Source organism: Aureobasidium subglaciale (assembly GCF_000721755.1).
Source record: "Aureobasidium subglaciale EXF-2481 unplaced genomic scaffold scaffold_0, whole genome shotgun sequence".
NCBI lineage: Eukaryota > Fungi > Ascomycota > Dothideomycetes > Dothideales > Saccotheciaceae > Aureobasidium > Aureobasidium subglaciale.
This window is the reverse complement of record NW_013566995.1, coordinates 1,910,921-1,927,473: the sequence shown is the minus strand read 5'-3', so window position 1 is coordinate 1,927,473 and position 16,553 is coordinate 1,910,921. Positions and strand designations below refer to the sequence as shown.

At 51.6% G+C, this 16,553-nt stretch overlaps 5 protein-coding genes across 5 annotated transcripts; 4 read left to right on the top strand and 1 right to left on the bottom strand.

Annotated features, from left to right (window-relative positions):
• Positions 1 to 2,150: 2,150 nt before the first annotated feature.
• On the top strand, positions 2,151 to 2,969 carry AUEXF2481DRAFT_25124 (uncharacterized protein; the record flags this gene model as incomplete). Its single annotated transcript, XM_013493890.1, has 2 exons — positions 2,151 to 2,252; positions 2,313 to 2,969. 2 exons carry the CDS (start codon positions 2,151 to 2,153, stop codon positions 2,967 to 2,969), a joined length of 759 nt encoding a protein of 252 aa, XP_013349344.1.
• A 184-nt stretch (positions 2,970 to 3,153) lies between these two features.
• Positions 3,154 to 3,934, top strand: AUEXF2481DRAFT_25123 (uncharacterized protein; the record flags this gene model as incomplete). Its single annotated transcript, XM_013493889.1, has 2 exons — positions 3,154 to 3,471; positions 3,530 to 3,934. 2 exons carry the CDS (start codon positions 3,154 to 3,156, stop codon positions 3,932 to 3,934), a joined length of 723 nt encoding a protein of 240 aa, XP_013349343.1.
• A 1,429-nt stretch (positions 3,935 to 5,363) lies between these two features.
• Positions 5,364 to 6,833, top strand: AUEXF2481DRAFT_25122 (uncharacterized protein; the record flags this gene model as incomplete). Its single annotated transcript, XM_013493888.1, has 1 exon — positions 5,364 to 6,833. One exon carries the CDS (start codon positions 5,364 to 5,366, stop codon positions 6,831 to 6,833), a length of 1,470 nt encoding a protein of 489 aa, XP_013349342.1.
• Positions 6,834 to 7,448: 615 nt separating this feature from the next.
• On the bottom strand, positions 7,449 to 8,388 carry AUEXF2481DRAFT_729 (uncharacterized protein; the record flags this gene model as incomplete). The annotated part of the gene is made up of 2 exons (XM_013493791.1): positions 7,449 to 8,330; positions 8,383 to 8,388. The coding sequence occupies 2 exons, from the start codon at positions 8,386 to 8,388 to the stop codon at positions 7,449 to 7,451; spliced, it is 888 nt and encodes a 295-aa protein (XP_013349245.1).
• Positions 8,389 to 14,702: 6,314 nt separating this feature from the next.
• On the top strand, positions 14,703 to 15,160 carry AUEXF2481DRAFT_35087 (uncharacterized protein). Its single transcript, XM_013493887.1, has one exon. It carries the CDS (start codon positions 14,753 to 14,755, stop codon positions 15,029 to 15,031), a length of 279 nt encoding a protein of 92 aa, XP_013349341.1. The 5' UTR covers positions 14,703 to 14,752; the 3' UTR covers positions 15,032 to 15,160.
• Positions 15,161 to 16,553: the final 1,393 nt, after the last annotated feature.

The following is a 16,553-nucleotide window of genomic DNA, read 5'->3' as shown; positions in this document are numbered from 1 at the left end:
ATTCCAGCTTGATAAGACCAATGGCACAGTGGGAGATCCCCTGACCACCGGGCAGCCGTAAAATATCCCGACATTACCTCCGCTTTCTCTCTGTCCAACGGAAAACATCTCACTTCCTCCCAACTCAAAGAACCGAGACACAGCCAAACCCGCTCCCTTCAGCACATAAATCAAGTTAGTATGAGAATCGATAACCCGCCACATATCTATATCTCTTTATTACTATCTCAACACACACTTCGCGTATACGAGACCATCTTCTCACCTTACTTCTGGGTTTTGCGAAGGCAGTATGAGTTTTGGAAACACGGATCTGATGCTGAGACCACAGTCGAAACGTACTAGGTCGATGACTCCCTGGCGATCAACCGTCTCCCGCGAATCGCTGTGCAATTCGGTGGGTCCCATCAACGATGGAGATGCAGGGGGAGAAAGGGTTATCGAGGCCGAGATCTCGGACAAAACTCACGGGTCGCCGACTCCCTGCCTACCTTCTTATTCGTCGATTGTCTTTGTACATTATGACAGGTCCCGCTGGTGATGGAGGTAGAGATAAGGGTCCAGTTCGGGCCACCTATGAGAATGAAATGTGAGAGGTCAATAATTCTCATGTAGCATGTGGTCCTTACTTGTTACCAAGCGTTTCAGCAGCTTTGTTCGTCAACAGAGATGCGGAGGAGAGAGTTCAGACCGGACTGTATTCTAGGACGAACTATACAGGGTCGATGATCGGTCAACCAGTAAGGGTCTTATACTTGTTATTGTTAGGTGGGTAGTTCTTGTAGGCAAACAAGACTAAGTCGATTCTGGAACACACAATACCTTCGTTGCTTTCCTCAACTTTGACACTCCTTTCGCAGGCTACTATTGATATCATTGTATGCTGCGACGATGAACAACATGGCGCAAGCAAGGATCTTCTTTGAATAGAGGGAGGATCTCGTATGGTCTCTACCCCATGAGAGTTAGGGTCAGCCTCTCGAACATAATATCTTTTTGTGAATATCAGAGCGTGATCGGTATGCGACAAATTCGAGCCATCGTGGGATGGGCTGACTGTCAAACTCACTAGTCAACGACATCCATTTATCGGAGGCAGTCGCGATCATGCCACGACTGCCTTTCAGGAAGCCTCCCACTCATGCCCTTTCTCTGCTTAGGTGTGCATCACCACTCTCCAGATATTTCCTACCTTCGCATTACCTCTCCACGCTTGCCCTCACTCAATCACAGTCTCCATCGTCCGATGCCTAAGCAGCCTCTACATCTATACCTACGAACCTGATCACCTTACTATGGTAATAGCAACCTTCAAACGAATCATCTGGATACGAGTCTTCCGCGCCGTCCGCAACACTCGCATCTCGCCTGTTGGCATGTACCTCGCCTACAAGGGCACCGGCATGGGAGATGTCAAGATGTTTGAGAATATGAGCATATCGGACTTTGTGGCGGTTTGGGAGCCATACAACGGAAATAATCAACCTACAGACATGATCGGTAACCCAAAGAATGCCAGGTCAGTAAACAGACGCAGCATGGTAGTCCACAAAGCTGATTCTGATGCAGGAGGAAACACAACTGCATGGATCCCAAGTGTTCGAGATGGCATGTCTGAAACCATGGAGTCGCAGTACATTGGACGATCCGCGACACAAGACAGCCATCAGTCAGGACAAGGAGTACACAAGTTTCGCAGGTCGATCGCGAAGAAATTCAATGTTGTCGTTGTTGATGTGTCGCCAAGAGGAGGGGGACAGATGCGAAGTGCTGTCGAGAGTTTTTGACTTTTGAGGCTCAAAGCGCGGCCGATGGCTGATGGTGGGTGACCAGCGAACCCGGCCACATCTTCTTGACCCTCTGAGCGGTGCGATCATCATCACAGCAGCTCCCTCTGTACGCGAACGCTCTTTATTCGTACATTTCCGTCGCCCGAAAAGAAGACAACAAGATTGGGAGCGGAAAGAACGGAGTCGTCCGTCTCAGCCGAAGCTTGCGGTCCCTTGAAGCCTTTTTGGTCATTTATATCGAGTAACGCGAATACAGGCGCATGCAGAGTCGATAGTGGACGTTCTTGCAGGAAATTTTCTTCCACGTCAACCTGAAATCATCTTCATTTGCAAGAACAGACAAAGCGCACAAACGACAAGATGGTTCCTGCATTGCGAAAGATCCTAATCATAAACCCAAACTCAACAAGAGCCATGACGAATGCGCTCAAGCCGTTGGTTGACTCTCTAGGCTACTCATCGGTATTTATCACAAGCTCATTGAGAAACAATAGCATCGTCTGAGTATTCGTATCCGAACAGACACAACATACCTACTTCACGGCACCTTCAGGACCGGAATCTATCAACAATGAAGACGACGCAGCCGAATCAGCAAGACATTGCCTAGAACCTCTTCTTCCGCTACTCGAAACGCACGACGCTTTCCTTGTCTGCTGCTACTCGGCACATCCGCTTGTTGGGCAGCTCAAAGCAAGACCTGAAATTGCTGGTCGTCGCAAACCGGTCACTGGTATCTTTGAAGCGTCAGTCAGTAGCAGTCTACAAGCCATCGGACCCGGCGAACGATTCGGTATTGTGAGCACGGGTAGGGTGTGGGAAGCAACTTTGCGCGAAGCTGTAGACAACTATCTTGGTGTCGAGGACAATACTGAGGGCAGCGCAGCATTCGCGGGAGTGCAAACCACAGGTCTCAATGCCACAGAGTTGCACGAGACACCTCCTACTGAAGTTCGTAGCCGCATGAAGAAGGCAGTCGCAAGGTTATTGGTTGATGATGCGGGAGGTCCGGTCGGAGCGGTGTGTCTAGGATGTGCAGGTATGGCAGGATTTGATGACATGGTCAGAGAGGCAGCTATCGAAACACTGGGTCATAGCCAGGGATCGAAAGTCCGCATCGTTGACGGCGTTGTTGCTGGTGTTGCATGGCTCGAAGGTGCTCTGCGGTCAGGCATGTAGATAAACCCGTCCTTTCCTGTATAAAGTGGCTTCGATGGAATGTTTGAAGGGTCGAGTGATATTAATGGTATATCGGGCTTTGTTCGGAGAGAGGCCGAAGCTCCTGGATGCCGAGGCGTCTCTGTCTCCAAACAAATGTCCAATCACGAATACTTTCTCTCGAGGTAGTCAACACATACACACAATGGCGGCTACAGAGACGAAAACGAAATCTTTCAAGTCGTATCCGATAGAGAGCTGGGACGACGGCCTTTCGCCCATCTACACGCATCTGCATCCGCTACTGCTGCTCGGTCTCTTCTACTACCAATTTCCCTCGCTGGTCGAGAAGCCCATCGAAACATTGCCCCAGACGGCCTTGGGAGTCGCAGCGCTGCAACTGTTGTACCTCTGCATCTGCATCCCTGGTAGCAACCAGGCTCAACTGCCTCAGCGCGGAAAGAAAAAGGGAAAGGTTACCCAGAACCACCAGGGAGACAGCGGCTTCGGAGCCAAGCTGGTTGTAAGTGTCGCAAACCCCAGGCAGGCTCAAGAAGGATAGTACTGATCATGCTACACAGCCCGGAATTCTTTCGCTCATCCTCGCCGTCACCCTCGGAGCTCCCCTTATCGCTATTATCCTCATCCTGTTCGGTGCTCCGCTCACCTCTCACCAAGCCCATACCATCTACTGCGGTCTCCACATCGCACTGCTCGCCGCGTACCCTCTATTCTACGTCCACGGTGTCGACGGTGCCAAGTGGACCGAGGTGGGCGCGTTGGCTGCTCCCATCGATGAGGTCTTTGGTGCTACTGTTGGGACACTGATTGGTGCTTGGGTTGGTGCTATACCCATCCCATTGGACTGGGACCGCGAGTGGCAAAAGTGGCCAGTCACTATTCTGGCTGGTGCCTATATCGGTTATGCTGTTGGCAAGGTTGTAGGTGGTTTGCTGCTCAAGGGGTCGAAAATCAAGATTGCATAAACAAAGAGCATGTTGAGAAGAGACTCATACAATCTGCCATAGTAGAAATGTGCTGCTTGTGTCCAGATGCCGATCAGGCACTCGGTTTTGCTCATCGCAAGTAGATTGCCCAGCAAAACCCGACCTGAACAACAAAGAGTCGGCACAAAGAAGTCCAACAAGAGAGACAAATGCATCTCGAAGAAAGGCAACGCTCCTGCTCCCGCTCAATTATCGTGAGCGAAGAGTTGAGGAGAAGGAGAAGGGGTGAATCTGCTGGAGGCACGATCAGTCGCATACCAATACTATATCTCGCATGGACCGTCGGCTTAGCATCAAGTAAACGTTTTCCTGGGTCCCCGACTACTCATAATCTAGAATTGAGACCAAAACCGCATGTTTAAATTTGCCTCGCGGCATAAAACATACGATGGCACTTCACAGTCGTTGACGTCGAGGCATCATGCACGGCGGATCTTGGTACTATGGAACAAATGATCGACACTTCTAGAGATCTCGACAATCGCGGGGGAGCGAATTACAGGCAACGTCCCTCGAGGTTGCAGGCAAAATAGCGCATGTTTGATGCTGCATTAAATGCTTGTTGTGTCATTTGAGTCTGCAGATTGCCGTCCCTGGCATATTATAGCTGTCATACATCCCGCCGGTAGATATGCTAGCATAGCGTCGTTCAAGTGGTTGGTCATCTGCATGATATTAACCGCGTCCTAAAGGGCGTCTCTCCTGATGTGTTCGAGTCCGACAGGTTTCAAAGCAAAGTTCCGGGTCTGGAACGGGTGAACAGAGTGCCGAACAGACCGGCGACTGCAGAGGTCCGCGACCGGAGCTGCCTGGAACGCCTGTGTACCAATACTCTTGTATGAGCAAGCCGCTGCTCCCGCTCGTTTGCTTGCTCATCATGACAATCTCCGAGGCCTCCGTCTCCGGTATTGCCCTAGAGAGTGGTGTCGCTGTGGTTTAAAGACAAGGAACGTCCCGTCGCTCTCGCGTATCCATCAAAATCCTCGAGACCCTTCAAGTGTTTGAAGCGGAAGCCCTGTCAAATCTACAGAAGACGCTCAGTTTTGCCCCACCACCGCTTTGGCATCACTTAAACTCTCAACCACTTTTTGTCCAAGAACAAATAAACCCCATCTGCGCCACTTCTCATCTTGACTTGGACCTTTTCTCTACATTCACAACACACAACTCAATTGACCTCGAGCGACCCTTTCGACGCCTCCCGCCTGTCCGTCCTCGCCATTGAATTTCTATACCCCGCCAACCCCGCCGCTCCGATCGACACTCTTTTTCTAGATCTTCTGGGCACGCGACAAAGTCCGAAGCAGCCGATTTATAATCGAGTCACAACCCGACAATCAGAACAAAGAACCAGAATTTGCTTGTTGTACGGCGCTGCAAGCCGATACACTCGCCTTTTCGACTAACCATGATTCCTTCCATCCCCCGCCTCGAGGACTACGATGTCTCTGAGCATTATGGTTTCCTTCCTTCAGAATACCCGCTGGAGGTGTTACCTGACACATACTATAGACCATGGGAGGCCATCGTGAGAAATCTCCAGGGTCTGATCCTGGGTAAGAGGCTGCGCGGTGTTGTCGACGGCCTTCCTGTCTTGTCCACAGACTACCTTCGCTCGGATGCTGAATGGCGTCGCGCTTACATGCTGCTGGCTTTCATCTCACACGCCTATGTCTGGAACGGAGACCGACCAAAGGATCGCATTCCTCCCAGCATCTCGGTCCCCTTCACAGCTGCTTGCAAGCATCTTGAGTTGCCTACTGTCGCCACATACGCCGGAGTCGTGCTATGGAATTACCGACCACTCTTTGACGACGAAGGTATCGACTCACTGGACAATCTCTCCACTCTCATGACTTTCACAGGCTCGCTGGACGAGTCGTGGTTCTATCTTGTCTCAGTCGCCATCGAGGCTCGTGGCGCCCCTATAATCCCCCTAATGCTCCATGCCATCGAAGCCGCTCGTCGTGGCGACAAGTCAAGAGTCACTGAATGTTTGCGCTCATTTGCCGAGCGCCTGGACGAGCTTTCCTCCATGCTGGTCCGCATGTATGAGAACTGCGACCCACACGTCTTCTACCACCGCATCCGCCCCTTCCTCGCCGGCAGCAAAAACATGCACGAAGCCGGACTCCCCGACGGCGTAATCTTCGACACAAACAGCAAAGATGATGCCTACGTCCAGTATAGCGGCGGCAGCAATGCTCAATCCTCCATCATCCAGTTCTTCGATCTGATTCTCGGAGTCGAGCACCGTCCTACGGGCAGCAAACCCGGCGACACACCCACAGCAACAGTCCAACAAGGACCTTCTGCAAACTTCATCCACGACATGCGCACGTATATGCCCGGCCCTCACGCCCGCTTCCTAGAGCACGTAGGCACAGTCTCCAATATCCGCTCTTTCGTCACCACGAACCGCCACGATCGCGCTTTGGCAACTGCCTTTGACGCTTGCCTCGCCATGCTACGCAACTTCCGCGACAAGCACATTCAAATGGTCTCACGCTACATCATCGTGCCCTCCCGCGAATCACGCAGCAGCAACAATCGCTCTGCGTCCCCTACCCACCGTAAAGATTCTGCCGCGCCTTTGAATATCGCAGCAGCGAGTTCAGACAGCAAAGACAAGAAGAACTTGAGAGGCACGGGAGGAACGGCATTAATTCCGTTTCTCAAGCAGTGTAGAGATGAGACTGGAGAGCCTGCCATTGATGCTTGGGCTAGACGTCTGTTGAACAATGGACCTGGTGCTGCGGAGCTGGGTGGTGCAAGGATGGGAAAGCTGGGTGAGCATGCTTCTGGAGAGACCGCTGTGGTGGGATTGGCTGGTGTGTGGAGTGTCGATGACTCTGATGGTGGAATCTGCCATTGGTGAAGAATACTTCCACGACTTCTTTTCAAGATGTTTTTTTCTGCTGTTGTTCTTGCCGGAAAAGCGATGGAGTATTTTTGGCGTTCTGGGAAGATATCAAGGGCTTGTGGCTCACGCTTACGAAAAGGCATGGTGGGAAATGGGATGGCCATGCAGGACATGTGTATAAATGTTTCCCCTTATCAATGTATCAACTACGGAGAATACAATAACTCTTCTCTCCATTAACCAGCTGTTTATAGTGGTTCCATTCCTTGCGCCTGTTTGCAACTTGCTTTCTAACATAAGAACAGGAAGGAGTTAGGCTCGCAGTGCTGTCTGCCGATATCGCTCAATCCTCGCGACAGTTGCTGCTTTTGTCGCCTCAACCAGATGTATTGTTACTTCATCACAGGTCACCGGGCCTTGGTCCGAGGCATCATATATGGAAGCCTTTCATGCCTCGGAGACTGCCTCCCCAGAAGCCTAGGACTAGATGCCGTGGAAGCACACTCTTTAGCCAAGTACCAAATGGCCGGCTGATCGCCTTTCGAGGCCCTGAGACCAAGAAGCGAGCCGGGCGCTGTCCTGCAGAAGCCATGCGAATGCCATGACTTGGCTGGAGTTGTCTTTGGTTGCTCAAAGGTAGTCCTTCTTGCGAGCAGTGCGGGTGTATTGGTTCATGTGCCATTCGACATCGCCATCCTTGTTCTCGAGAGTACCGGCTCTGATCTCGAACAAACGCATCGTCATGCGAGGACCGACTTCTGCCAACTCGACCTTTTGGTATCCGGTCTTGACGAAAACGTGGTGGCGGACTTCAATGCTGTCGTCAATGTTCTTGAATGTGACAACACGGGAACCGAGTTTGGCGGAGGGCTCGCGAGGAGGGAACAAGTGTTGTAGGATCTTGACAATACGGCGACCGAGAACGGTTGTGAAGCCTTCGAAGATGAGGTGAGGGTAGCTCTCGCTGACGGTGCCACGCTCGGCATTGGGAATATCGGCGCGAAGAACGACGTTGTGCAGGGAGAAACTGGCAGTAGGACCGTGTGGGAAATGGCTGATGGTCATGGCGGTGGGAGTACCACGGTGTTCGTGAACCAGGATCATGTCGGTCAAACCAGAGCCCTTGGCTGAGCCGACCAGGTTGTTCAGAATGAGATTACCGCGGTTCAGACGGACGGCTGTGGGCAGCAGAAGGCGGATTTCCTTTGCGAAAGTGCCGAGACGACTACTAGGGTCGCGGGATGTGGTGACCAGAATGCGCGGGTCGACGACACCTGACAGGTGCGAGTATTCGTCGTCCAGATCGAGTTCTTCCTGTGTAGAGCGGTCCGGGCGAGATTCATCGTAGCGGTAGTCTGCGCGCAGAGACTTGTCGTTGGCGATGGTGGGATCTAGAGGCTTGCCAGAAGCCAGCGAAGACTTCAGCTTAGCTCTCTTCTCTGCAATCTCGGCATCGCGTAGTGTGAGGGCTCTGCGGTAGAGGTAGTCGCGGCGTTCGCGGGCTTGACGGCGCTGGAACGTGTTAGTGTCTGCGAAGGCGATTGAGAAGAATCGGTATGCATACCAGCATGTTGTGTGAGTTCCTGTCGGAGTCTTTGACTGGAACGAATCAAAGAGTAGAACAAGAAGTCGCCGCTGGGATAAAAAGCTGGTGATGTCGGAGATGGAAATAAATTATTCTGTCAAATGCGGAGATGGATTTTCCTGACAGGCCAAACCGCTGCTGCTCCTGCTTGCCATGCGCCGGCTGCTGCCATTTGAACTCATTCCAGAAGACGATAGTTCCTTCCTCGACAAGCTTGATTGAGTGAATCTCGTCAATCTAGCTTCCATCCTGTCTCTCACTCCTTCCACTAAAAACTAATCTTCCCCCGACAAAACACATCCAAGTTCTGTTTGACCTTGAGCAATCAACAGTGGTGCCAAGACTATACCTGAGCCCCGCCACTCTTGCTTCGGGGCACATTTGAAGATTGATGTCTTTCGGCTTCCTTTAAACACCCATCGTCGCCATGGAAGGCGCCTTTACTCATCTCGGGAACCATTTGATTTCCGACTCCGCCTCGGCCATCAATGCCGGCGATGATCTTTCCACTATCGATGCCGACGAGGCTGCCCTGGACCGCGAATATCAGAACAGGAACCTGAACCAGCCTCCCCAGGCCCGCCCTCGCCGACGCAGAGCCCGCGACAACGACGACGAATCTGACATCTTCCCCGATGAGGACGACGATCTTGACAGTCTAGCCAGCCACCAGATCAACGGCCAGAATGGTCACAATCACCAGCACGAAGAGCACGACATTGAGCTTCCCACACACGCTTGCGCGTATGTCTCTTGATTGTCCTCAGACACCGATGCAAGCAAACTAACATCTTCAGCTACTGCGGCATTCACAACGAAAGCAGTGTCGCCAAGTGTCTGTCCTGCAACAAGTGGTTCTGTAGCGCTCGTGGTAACACCTCGTCCTCGCACATCATCAATCACCTCGTGCGCGCCCGACACAAGGAAGTCCAGCTCCACCCTGCCTCCGCCCTGGGCGACACCGTCCTAGAATGCTACAACTGCGGTACAAAGAATGTCTTCCTCCTCGGTTTCATCCCTGCAAAGTCTGATACCGTCGTCGTCCTCCTCTGCCGTCAGCCATGCGCCGCCATGCCCTCGTCCAAGGACATGAACTGGGATACCTCGCGCTGGCAGCCTTTGATCGAGGACCGTTCGTTCCTCCCCTGGCTCGTTGGCCCTCCTACCGATCAGGAGCAGATGCGCGCCCGACACCTGCCCCCTCAGATGATCGCAAAGTTGGAAGAGCTGTGGAAGGACAACCAACAGGCCACGATTGCCGACCTCGAGAAGGGCGTCGGTGTTGATGATGAGCCTGCTCCTGTGCTCTTGCGCTATGACGATGCCTACCAATACCAGAACGTCTTCGGTCCTCTGGTCAAGATTGAAGCCGACTACGATCGTAAGCTCAAGGAATCACAGTCGCAAGATGGTCTGATTGTGCGCTGGGACTTTGCACTCAACAACAAGCACCTGGCTAGCTTTGTTCTTCCTAAGCTCGAGATGGGCGACGTCAAGTTGGCCGTTGGAGACGAAATGCGCCTACGTTACACTGGAGAGTTGCGACCCCACTGGGAGGGTGTCGGATATGTCATCAAGATCCCCAACAACCAGTCTGATGAAGTCACAATAGAATTGCGCTCAAAAGGCGACCATAAGTCTGTACCTACAGAGTGCACCCACAACTTCAGCGCCGACTACGTCTGGAAGGCCACCTCTTTCGATCGCATGCAGCACGCCATGAAGACGTTCGCTATTGACGAGATGAGTGTTTCGGGCTACATTTTCCATCGTCTGCTTGGACACGAGGTTGCCGCTGCTCCCATGAAGACTCAGCTCCCTCGCAAGTTTAGCGTGCCAGGTCTGCCCGAGCTCAACAGCAGTCAGATCAACGCCGTCAAGAGCGTTCTACAGAAGCCGCTGAGCTTGATCCAAGGTCCCCCTGGAACTGGTAAAACTGTTACTTCGGCCACAATCATCTTCCATCTGGCTAAGCTCAACGGTGGCCAGGTACTTGTCTGTGCCCCATCTAACGTTGCCGTCGATCAGTTGTGTGAGCGTATCCATCGTACTGGCCTTAAGACTGTTCGTGTCACTGCAAAGTCAAGAGAGGATGTCGAGTCGCCTGTGGGCTTCTTGTCTCTCCATGAACAGGTCCGCATGAACGACACCAATGTCGAACTCAACAAGCTCAACCAGCTCAAGGCTGAGTTGGGTGAACTGTCCAGTCAGGATGAGAAGAAGTACAAGCAGCTCGTTCGTAATGCCGAGCGTGAGATTCTGACCAACGCCGACGTCATTTGCTGCACTTGTGTTGGTGCTGGTGACCCTCGTCTTGCTAAGCTCAAGTTCCGAACTGTCCTCATCGACGAGTCCACTCAATCTGCCGAGCCCGAGTGTATGATCCCTCTGGTCTTGGGTTGCAAGCAGGTCGTCTTGGTTGGTGATCACCAACAGCTGGGTCCAGTGATCATGAACAAGCAAGCTGCCAAGGCTGGTCTTAACCAGTCTCTGTTCGAGCGTTTGGTCATCCTTGGATGTGCTCCCATTCGTCTGCAGGTCCAATACCGTATGCACCCTTGCTTGTCCGAGTTTCCTTCAAACATGTTCTACGAGGGTTCGCTTCAGAATGGTGTCACCATGCACCAGCGTCTCCGTCGCGATGTCGACTTCCCTTGGCCTGTCGCTGATTCACCCATGATGTTCTGGTCCAACTTGGGCAACGAAGAGATTTCAGCCTCCGGTACCTCCTACCTCAACCGCACTGAGGCTCAGAACGTCGAGAAGCTGGTCACCCGTTTCTTCAAGGCCGGTGTCCAACCTCAAGATATCGGTATTATCACTCCGTACGAAGGTCAGCGCTCCTACGTTGTCTCTTCTATGCAGGCCACCGGTACTTTCAAAAAGGAGTACTACAAGGAAATTGAAGTCGCCTCCGTCGACGCTTTCCAAGGTCGTGAGAAGGACTTTATCATCCTATCCTGTGTCCGTTCCAACGACCACCAGGGCATTGGTTTCCTTTCAGACCCTCGCCGTCTCAACGTTGCTCTGACTCGTGCCAAGTACGGTCTGGTTGTCTTGGGTAACCCCAAGGTTCTCAGCAAGCACCCCTTGTGGCACTACCTCCTTCTTCACTTCAAGGAGCGTAACTGCTTGGTCGAGGGTCCTCTCACCAACTTGCAGGTCTCGCTTCTTCAGTTCAGCAGACCTAAGACCACTTACCGTGGACCTCAGCGCTACCAAATGGCTTACCAGCATGCCACTAACATGGCTGCGTCTGGTCCTAACGGCGATGGACGTGCTACCGGTCGCAAGAATGGCTACAACGACAACGGCTCCGTCGTGGGATACATCCCTGATGATGTCTCTTCGGTTCATTCTTCGGCTCTGGGAGGTGCTTCTCTGCCATCCAACTACCCACCCATGTTCAAGAACTTCACCGAGGCCTGGCCTACTCTTCCTGGACGCAATGGGTCTTCGGCACCTCTCAAGAGGGACAATGTCGCGGAAAGCGTTGCTGGCGAGAGTGTCGCCGCTAGCGAGATTACCGACATCACCACCACTACCAATGGTGTCGCTGGCAAAAACGGAACTGGTGTTGGACAGGGTGGTGTCAGTCTTGCTGGCTTGAGCATCAACGACATTGGCAAGCAAGCAAGCTTGTCTCAGTCTGACCGCCTCAAGCGTTATGTCGAAGGCGGTACCATGCCCTCCATCGGTCTTCGTGGTACTAGCAGACTTGACGATGACGACGTGCGCAGTGTTAGCACCGCTTTCGCCAGTCAAGTTGGTCTTGGAGGCTACGATTGATTGATGCGAGAATGAGACTTCATGGACAAATATTCTTTCTTTGGAAAGAGTCATGCCAACCTTCACATCTCGCTCACTTGATGTTAAGCCAAAGACACGGTCGACGTCAGTCTTGCTTGCTGCCATACCCTCCGGACAAGCCGTGGGTGTTTCTGGCTCAGAAAGGATTCTCGGGAGGTCGATAATTCACCAATCTGAGAATCCGCTCTGATACGCGGACGAGAGATTGCTCTGCATATCTGTCCCGTACGTCCCCTCTTTGGGCGCGATAAGAAGCAGTACCTTCGCTCGTTGCACGTCAAAAGGAATGGTGCCGCCTTCTATGGGCCCGTCCTGGTGCTCGGCCTCTTTCAAGTAACACCTCTTACGCTTTTGAGTCCCGATCATCATCAACAGTGGCGTGGCGTATCTATCCAAACATTGGCTATCCATATTTCCTTCTTCTGAGGATAAAGGGGGATGTTTCATGCTAATCGGCGACGTGGTTATCAACCATCAAACGGATGTGCTAGTTTTACCTCCTTTATTCTTGCTTTACTAAAATACAATTATGTTTTTCCTGCGACAACGGAGTTGCCTTGTTCTTTGTTGACGTGGTGACATTCATCTATGCAGTCGTGCCTTCCCTTGAGTTGCCGCTGCACAGACATGACTCTGTCCAGTCGGTAGTTGCTCGTCCCTTCCTCACCCTGCCGCATTGATCGGTGAGAATATCTAGCCGTGCGGCATATTGATATGCCGTACTGACAAGATAAGATCTCCAGTCTCTCTTCGGTCCCTGTCCAAGCACAGTCGATTGTTACAGCCCCCTTGTTTATGAATCCCAGCCACCACTTCCACTGTTCACATATAGACACTGACACGTCACAGGGGACTGCAGTGAAACCATGCTAGCCAGCGACGCCCTACCGGCTCGGGCCCCAGCACCGGACCGAATCTTTTGCACAGCAGAAAGTAGCTCCGAGCAACTCCGAGAAATCATAACGTGGACACGACCAGTCTAAACATCCAAAGCCCCCGTTCAATGCTCCATGACTCTTGCACGTACCGAGGCCAATCGAAAGATCCTCGTAGGTCTTGTGCATACTTCGAGCCACTTTGACTGTTCATCTTCGATTCAGGCACGTGTGATATAGGAGGGGCCGGTTTGATATAGGTTTGTCAGGGTAACTTCGCTCGTAGTCGACTAGTACCGGCAGGTAGCGGGTACTGTATGCATTTAGGACATCTTGCTCCGGAGTCGACTAACTCCGTGACTTCTGCAGATGTCGTGGATAGAGTCTTGCACCGTGGTTGAGACATGAGCTCTATTGACCATGCAGCTATATGGAGCCCGACCCATCGAGAGTCTTTGACCTGGTTGCTTATATCCATTATCGAGAAGCCCCTACTCCAGAGAAATCTCTGTGCTCTGTAACATCTATGTCTCTTTCTTGAAGATGTCTTCGGGAGACAAGTGTTTTGCTGTGCAAAGCAGAAGAGGTCTAAGCGAGGTGTAGCCCTGCTCTACATCTTAGCTCTCGCGACAAGATTGTGATCGGTCAGATCTTGGTACGGTATCGGTTCCTTCAAAACGTCAATACCTCTATGTCATAGTGGGTCTAGTCTCGAGGAGCCTGTGGTCGACTATGTGAGCTATAATGAGGTTTAGATGTTTGACCATGCTCCTATCACGACAGCGGTCAATGTTATGCTGTAACATCCTTTGCACTTGTCGCCATTCCTTGGAAGCGGACTAAGAGTCTATGCTTCCGCATCAGAACGAAGATCAATTACTTCAATGTCTCTCTGAATTCAGTATCTCTGTCCCATTGACTCGCCAAAACGCCTAAATGCTTGATTACCAACCATCCCTTTCATATCTATCACGTAACAACTTTTTAATCTTTCCAAGCATTGTCGTTTCTTCTTCCCACCTCTTGATGCGTCAACGCATTGATCCATCGACTGGATTCATTCTAGAATTGGGTCTTTTGGTCTTGGTACCTCTTGGTTATCTCGGTCTTGGTATGTGCTGTAACGGTGAAGTAAACTTGTGCTCTTTGCTGCTGCTCGTTCTCGTTCACGTGTAGTGTTGCTTTTGCTTTGAAGACCGCCGTTATGCTTGTTCTCGATGGGAGGTCCCGTGCAGGTAAGTTGTGGGTCATTGACCTCTGGTCTATGCTAGTGGTGAGCTATGGTATATGTAGTGATCGAGATGATGGAGTAATTTCATGGGTTGATATTTAGAGGGTGGAAGGAGGTAAGAAGGGCGGTCGAGCCGTTTCACGTGGAGAAGTTCAAGGTCAAGTTTCACAGCTTGTGATTGATGGGAAGTCAGTCAGACAGGGAGACGGGACCCCAGGAGAACAAAAAGCTGGCAAGATGTATCAGCTGGAGAGATACAGATGCCTCTGATATATGCTAAAGTAGACCACAAACAACGATAAATCTAAGACAAAGCTGCATCTTGGACTACATCAAGGAGTAACCACAATGCAAAGCTTCGCGTCTTGAGAGCGGTGATGTTGCTTCTGTCTCTGATGTAGTCCCTTCTTAGTAGGTTTAGTAGTAACGGCTAATGGCACAGCTGTTGCTGAACAATTCGAAGCGTCTCGTACCCACCCGCCATCACAGGTCGATAACCAGCTGCCCAGATACATACAACACTCATACAGGAAATCCTTTGTCCATTCTCAAGGTCATCGCAGCCGATGGCGGGTCTTATACCCATGATCTGTGTTTACCAGATCCAAGCCCCATCTTCGGACAGCCCGTCGTCCAAATCTCACCCTGCCCGCCATTTGATAACCTACCGCCATCAGACAAAAGAGCATCTCCGCTTCCACCAACCTCTTGAGGTCAAAAGACGTGCAAAAGAATGGTCAAGTCAACTTGGAATTAGGAATAGCCGAAGGCGGGGCTCGAACCCGCGACCTTGAGGTTTGGAATATCTGAGAAGATAAGAGCCACACGCTCTACCGATTGAGCTACCCCGGCAGGTCTGATGATCTAGTTCACTGTGTGAACTGGCTGCTGACTTGATGGAAGCACAACCGATAGATCGATGTATATACTCTCATTTTCGAGGATTCAGATGTCCGAAACCTGTCGCGCAATCAGCCACTGGGGACGACCATGTATGTATCTCTCAGGGCCGCTTACAATGTCTACTCTTGGTGAGTAGGAGATCGTCTCCGATGTACCTAGCATGTCACTACCGGTTGGCCAATAAAAGAAGTTGACAGATAGTTTTGACGCTTCTTGGTCGTCAGCAGTTTGGCTTGCTCAAAGTTCAAAAATCCATCTCGGCTTGCAGCCATTATACGGTAGATCCCGAAGTATATACACGAAGCTTCCAATTCCACGCTCGTGTCCGGCACCACTGACTTCTGACTTTTTCACCCTATAACACTACGTTCAAAGATTGGCGGTCGGTTGTGGAGCGAGCTAGATATTCCTCGGCGTGGCTGTCCGTGTGTGGAACCAGGGTGTGAGGCTCAACAGCTTTCCAAGCCACGTCCGATAACGATATTCTGGAAGCCACCGCGGAAGTAGTTCCACTCGGCCCGACAGATTCGTGGCATGGTGGTGGCTTGCGAGATGTGGTCTGCCCACGTGCGGGCTCGAGGGTTGGATGCGGGGACGACCTTTAAAAATTCGGGTCTCAAGCACGACCCAGATCGCCGGCGCAACGGAGATATAATTATGGTACCGGTCATGCTGAGGCCAAACGGTTTTTCTTCGTCTATTGCTCTACAAGGGAAGGCGAAGAGCGACGTAGGCATAATGCGAACGCCATACTAAAACCTTGTAGAGCGATGGTATATTCCGATAGAGACTGTTTCAGATTGGACTGTGGAAGGTAAGCCATGGGGATGACGCCTTTTCAGGCTCTGGTCCAGATGCCAGTAAGCTATTACTTGTTGTGTTCTGACAGCAACCATGACATATCCTTGCTGTCTGGAAGGTGCGGCTATGCGAGGCCTGTCAAAGCAGCGGATGAGTATGAGCGAGCAAAGCGGCCATTATATAATATCGACTTATGCCAGGAAGAACAGATGCAAGGCTAGTACTTGAACGCGGATAACTTGCGGTGCGATGTAAGAGCATTGGTCTAGCCACATGGTGTGAACAGCATTCCAAAGGAGGCAATGCAGACTAAGCCAAACTTAATGCTTGAAGCGGTGAATGTTGCCTGCTTGTCGGGCGTGGTTAATGCTCCTTTGCGCACCACGTAAAGTTCTCGACGAAATTGACCCAGCTTCTGTAAGCATTCTGCATATAGTCCCGAAAGGGGTCCGAAGTTAATCAATGAAATATGCCCGGGCTGCACATCTTTGAAACGTAACATAAACCCCAAGAAGTAGTCAAGATGCGCA

What these genes read in the sequence shown, in the direction of transcription:
- AUEXF2481DRAFT_35087 (XM_013493887.1), top strand. Translation starts at nt 14,753, where the DNA reads ATGGCACAGCTGTTGCTGAACAATTCGAAGCGTCTCGTACCCACCCGC.